The following is a 5,931-nucleotide window of genomic DNA, read 5'->3' on the forward strand; positions in this document are numbered from 1 at the left end:
TTAAAGTATTTTTACTTAAGTACTTTACACCACTGAGCTAGATCCCGGATAGATCCCCGCTAGCCGACACCCGCATAGTGGTTGTTTTGGCGGTATCTGAGGCACTAGCAGTGCCCCTGTGACAACAATTTTGGACCCCCTTGTGGCCCCCCTAAATGTGGAGTATGAAATTATTTTTACATAACACATTTTTGCTATCGTTCTTTTTTACATCCGTTATTAGACAGTGGCAACGATGATGATTATGAACATGGTCTTCTGCCTGCAATGCAGTGAAGAAAACAATATGACAACAATAACGTCTAATGTAACTGGCCCCTCTAACAGTACAACTGGCCCCAGCTTGGCCCCCCCCAGTTGAAATGGTCTAGAACCGCCACTGATCTGAGGTGGAACTGCTTTAGGGCTGTCAAATCCACAAGCGGCTCCCGGCATTATACCTAAAGCGGACATTGCCATTGGCTGCACAGAGTCACATTATGAGAAATCCCATGCAGCCTTGTTTACAACCCACTGGGCACACATTGGTTTCCACATCATTTCAAGAAAATGACGTTGAACCAACGTCAGGGAAGGAGGCATGGGTAGGCCTGGGTGGACCCCCCACCCACCAATTCATTTATGTCTTCATCCCCTGACCAATGTTGGACAGACATTGAGTTGACATCTTTGTCCGGTGTTAAGTTCGCACACTGGAATGTGAGCTCTAATCTACACCTCGATTAACCTGATGGAAATCCTCATTATTTAGTTTAATGATTAAATTCACTTTTTCGTTCTGAACTTCTAACACGAGCGGGACGGGTGTTGCTTCGTGACAATGACCACACAAGCAGTCGCTCTGATTTGCCAGCTCTAAAGCAGTTACACCACTACATCCAAAAGTCCAAAGGAAAAAAGAGGTAAGTGCAGCAGAGGGAGGGAGGAAAATGAGAGAGGGATAGAAGGAAGAGAAACAAGAGACGGATGGGAGGAGGGGAGAGAAAAATAGGGAGAGGGAGACTAGTAAAAGAGGGAGGGATTTCTCATTAATTCAGCAAGCCATTCCTTCTTACTTTTTTAGAACCTGCCCCCCTTTCATTATCAGGCCATATAAATGCAGCCTGTTGATGTTGTTTTTGAGTTCCACTGACACACCACACTACATTCCATCTCAGAGAGGACCACCATAGGCCCAGGTTGCAGCCAAGATGAGAGAATTCAAGAGCAAGGCTTTCTGGAGGGCCATACTGGCCGAGCTCGTGGGGATGACCATGTTCATATTCCTCAGCATCTCAGCTGCCATTGGGAACTCAAACAACACTTCTCCTGACCAGGAGGTGAAGGTGTCTCTGACTTTTGGTCTGGCCATTGCCACGCTGGCCCAGAGTTTGGGCCACATCAGTGGAGCCCACCTGAACCCAGCGGTGACACTGGGCATGCTCGCCAGCTGCCAGATCAGCGTGTTCAAGGGGGTGATGTACATCGTGGCTCAGATGCTAGGCTCTGCCTTGGCCAGTGGTATTGTCTATGGAACCCGGCCAGAGGGAAATGCTGCACTGGGGGTCAACGCTGTGAGTGGCACTTTTTGGTTCATGTTTTATATAATGCAAATTTGGATATATGTGGTTTATGTGTGTCCTTTTCAATTGAACAATTTACTGGTGTTTCAATAGAAATTTTGGCTTTCAATTCCATTTTATGGGAAGTGTTTGATCAATTAATATTGCATCTCTTAGTCGTTGACCAAGAGTAATGCATATGAACCTGCATGCACTGCATTGATAAAAGAGTTGATTGAACTTAGTTGAATTATTTTTAAAGAGACTCAAATGGGGTGATTAGAGTGTGCTTTGATGCACCGGCTGCAAATAGTTGGCAAACAGAATCATGTGATGTTGTTTATGATCACACTAACTCATACTCAGGGTAGCTGCTTCTGCTGTCCTCTAGCGAATATAGGGTGTACTGTTGCATGGTAATTACTTTCCCATGCATGCAAAACCACTCACACACCTCCTATAGACACAAATGTATATTATATGTATTTTATTGAGCTATTCATATATAGGATCATCATATCTATTTGCATTAAAGTAATTCAAAAGTATTTCAATTGGGCATTAGCAAAGTCTGTGAGGATATTATCAGGGATCGACATTTATTTTAATCATGTAAAATTTCAGTGAGTGAGAAAACTAAGACTTGTTCAGACTTTGACAAATTATAGTTAGACTATAATCAGCCTGTTAGAAGTTTAAATTACATTTTTTCCTCCTCATCCTCCACTTCAATAGAGAAGCTTTTGCTTTGCCAGATATTTACAATAGGACATGGCAGTTGAGAAAAATATAACGCTGATCCACACTGACAAATTGTTTTGTTCGGCTCCCCCTTTGCCCTCCTCATTCCCTGTTGTAGCTAAATGGTGTCTCTGCCAGCCAAGGCGTTGGCATCGAGCTCCTGGCTACCTTCCAGCTGGTCCTGTGTGTCATAGCTGTCACTGATAAAAGGCGGCACGACGTCACCGGCTCTGCCCCCCTGGCCATTGGGCTCTCTGTCGCTCTGGGACACTTGGCAGCCGTAAGTAACTTATAGCAGTTTGTAAACAAGGTAACTCCTCTAAAACATGCATCTGATTCACAAAGCATAGATTTAGCAACAGTATTATGATGATGAATCCCCACTGAATTAAAGCTACATTTTACTCAGTGAAAATGTTGACACCGTTTAATTTATCCCTTAAACCTTAGGCCTAACCCTACAACCATGTCAGAAACGATCATTTCCACTGATTTCAATTCAGATCTTCTCATCCCTCATATTGTCTTAATACATTTCTCTGTTCTTTTTGTTGTTTTGCGCAGATCAGCTACACAGGCTGCGGTATCAACCCTGCCCGATCCTTTGGACCTGCTTTGATCATGAATGATTATACAAACCACTGGGTAAATTGGAGTGGATTGGAGAGGCAGGCGTGTGTTTGCAGGTTTCTTGGATTTAGTGTGACATCAATGCCATGACCAGTAAATTCAATAAACCTCGAAAATGATTACCAAAGCTGAGCTACTTTCAATAAAGTAGTTACTGAGTGACAGCATCTCTATTGTTTCATTGTACAGTCCAAGTTAAGATAAAACTATTGAGAGCAAAGTTAAAGTTAACCCTGAAATATTTGTCTTCAATCTGTTCTTCCATTGATTAATCGATTGACTTATTTGCACCATGGCAGGTGTACTGGGTGGGGCCATTGTGTGGAGGTGTGGCAGCTGCTCTGGTCTATGACTTCCTCCTGTATCCCAAGTTTGATGACTTCCCTGAACGCATGAGGGTCCTGGTCAGTGGCCCTGTGGGAGACTATGATGTCAATGGAGAAGAGACCGCAGCAGTAGAAATGTCATCAAAGTAGTATTGTGAGAGAAACGCCATAGAGTGTATAGTACTTTGGGTATCTAACTATACTCCTGTAAAGAAAACATTGACATTTCCTTTAGAATGGGAGCAGTTAATTTGTTATTTCAAAATACTGATGAAGAATTTGAAAGAAGAGGAGTATTTTTATTTTGTTGTGGAGTATTAGTAGGCCTGTCTCATTGAAAATCAAAACACTTTTTTTACTGAACTACCGATTAGTAGCCAAAATTCACTTAAGTAGCCTATTCACTTACATTGCTAAACATATTTCTTTATACAAGAGTTGTTGGAACATCTTGCTCTTTGTTAAAATATTTCCCCTATCAGTATTCTATATACTGTACAGAGTCATTTGTTTTTGTATATTTTCTATATACCTGTTTATGTATAAACATTTTATTTCTTGATGTATAAAGTATATATTTCTGTTTGCACTCTTGAATTGTCTTTCACTTTTGTAAGTAAATAAAACACCAGATGTACCACTCCTGGCATTATTCTCTTCATAAACTGTATCCAGTCTACATTCAAACAGTGCCCTTTTTATTTTCATTTTATCGCCATAGAACATCAGAGCCAAGACCATTCAATTGGCAAACTCATAAACAATTTGGGTGTTTCTCAGACGGTGTGGGTCGTGGAGAGATCTTGAGATACAGATAAAGATATTTTCACTATCAAAACTTAAGACGACAGCAACACCTGTGATCAGGTTAAGAAACAGGAGCCTTATCATCATCGTCATCATCAGTCCATTTCCTTAACTCAAATCAAATAAAACTTTGTCACATGCGTTGAATACAACAGATGTAGACCTTACTGTGAAATGCTTACTTACAAGCCCTTAACCAACAATGCAGTTCAAAACAGAGTTAAGAAAATATTTAGCAAATAAACTAAAGTAAAAAATTATAAAAAGCAACACAATAAAATAACATTTACATTTTAGTCATTTAGCAGACCCTCTTATCCAGAGCGACTTAGAGTAGTGAATGCATACATTTCATACATTATTATTATTATTCTTCCCCCCCCCCCCATTGGTCTCCCGTGGGAATCGAACCCACAACCCTGGCGTTGCAAACACCATGCTCTACCAACTGAGCCACACGCTTCCTGCCACATGGTAGGAAGCTTGGCCCCAGTGATGTACTGGGCCACACACACTACCCTCTGTAGCGCTTTAAGGTCAGATGCCGAGCAGTTGCCATACGAGGCGGTGATGCAACCGGTCAGGATGCTCTCGATGGTGCAGCTCTAGAACTTTTTGAGGATCTGGGGACCCATGCCAAATCTTTTCAGTCTCCTGGGGGGGAAAAGGTGTTTTCGTGCCCTCTTCAAGACTGTCTTGGTGTGTTTGGACAATGATAGTTCGTTGGTGATGTGGACACCAAGGAACTTTAAACTCTTGACCAGCTCCACTACAGCCCCATCGATGATGATAGGGGCCTGTTCCGCCTACCTTTTTCTGTAGTCCACGATCAGCTCCTTTGTCTTGCTCACATTGAGGGAGAGGTTGTTGTTCTGGCACCACACTGCCAGGTCTCTGACCTCCTCCCTATAGGCTGTCTCGTCGTTGTCGGTAATCAGGCCTACCACTGTTGTGTCGTCAGTAAACTTAATGATGGTGTTGGAGTCATGCTTGGCCACGTAGTCGTGGGTGAACAGGAAGTACAGGAGGGGACTATGCACACATCCCTGAGAGAACTCTCTTGGTAGATAGTGGGGTCTACAGTTTATCATAAGGTACTCTACCTCAGGTGAGCAATACCTCGAGGCTTCTTTAATATTAGACATCACGCATCAGCTGTTATTGACAAGTAGACAAACACCCCCCCGTAACTAGAATGAGTTCTCCTCTCTTCTGGGCTCTTTCGAATCCACTGTGTGCATGGGTCATGAGTATGTTTACTGGACAACCCAGACCAGAGTGTGTAAGAGAATACGGGATTCAAAACAACTATTTGATTGTAAACCATTGTTAATTTTTTATTAAGAAAAATTCACTTCTTTGGGTGGGATGAACAGGAAATCAGAGGTGTGTGTTTGACTGGTTTCTCATTCTGGCCTTGTTTACATTTACATTTAAGTCATTTAGCAGACGCTCTTGTCCAGAGCGACTTACAAAATGGTGCATTCACCTTATGATATCCAGTGGAATAACCACTTTACAATAGTGCATCTAAATCTTTTAAGGGGGGGGGGGGGGGGGGGTTAGAAGGATTACTTTATCCTATCCTAGGTATTCCTTAAAGAGGTGGGGTTTCAGGTGTCTCCGGAAGGTGGTGATTGACTCCGCTGTCCTGGCGTCGTGAGGGAGCTTGTTCCACCATTGGGGTGCCAGAGCAGCGAACAGTTTTGACTGGGCTGAGCGGGAACTGTGCTTCCTCAGAGGTAGGGGGGCCAGCAGGCCAGTGGTGGATGAACGCAGTGCCCTTGTTTGGGTGTAGGGCCTGATCAGAGCCTGAAGGTATGGAGGTGCCGTTCCCTTCACAGCTCCGTAGGCAATCACCATGGTCTTGTAGCGGATGCGAGCTT

At 43.2% G+C, this 5,931-nt stretch overlaps 1 protein-coding gene across 1 annotated transcript; it reads left to right on the top strand.

Annotated features, from left to right (window-relative positions):
- The first annotated feature begins 1,104 nt into the window (after positions 1-1,104).
- On the top strand, positions 1,105-3,880 carry LOC106600435 (aquaporin FA-CHIP). The gene is made up of 4 exons (XM_014191790.3): positions 1,105-1,553; positions 2,401-2,562; positions 2,847-2,927; positions 3,212-3,880. The coding sequence occupies exons 1-4, from the start codon at positions 1,191-1,193 to the stop codon at positions 3,386-3,388; spliced, it is 783 nt and encodes a 260-aa protein (XP_014047265.1). The 5' UTR covers positions 1,105-1,190; the 3' UTR covers positions 3,389-3,880.
- The last annotated feature ends 2,051 nt before the right edge of the window (positions 3,881-5,931 follow it).

This window comes from Salmo salar, chromosome 03 (assembly GCF_965601325.2).
Source record: "Salmo salar chromosome 03, fSalSal1, whole genome shotgun sequence".
In the NCBI taxonomy this organism is placed as follows: domain Eukaryota; kingdom Metazoa; phylum Chordata; class Actinopteri; order Salmoniformes; family Salmonidae; genus Salmo; species Salmo salar.

Bases quoted from the DNA above. Each gene is read 5' to 3' on its own strand.
- LOC106600435 (XM_014191790.3), top strand. From the start codon at position 1,191: ATGAGAGAATTCAAGAGCAAGGCTTTCTGGAGGGCCATACTGGCCGAG. The intron at 1,554-2,400 runs GTGAGTGGCACT...TCCCTGTTGTAG, and splicing joins CTGCACTGGGGGTCAACGCT to CTAAATGGTGTCTCTGCCAG. The intron at 2,563-2,846 runs GTAAGTAACTTA...TGTTTTGCGCAG, and splicing joins CTCTGGGACACTTGGCAGCC to ATCAGCTACACAGGCTGCGG.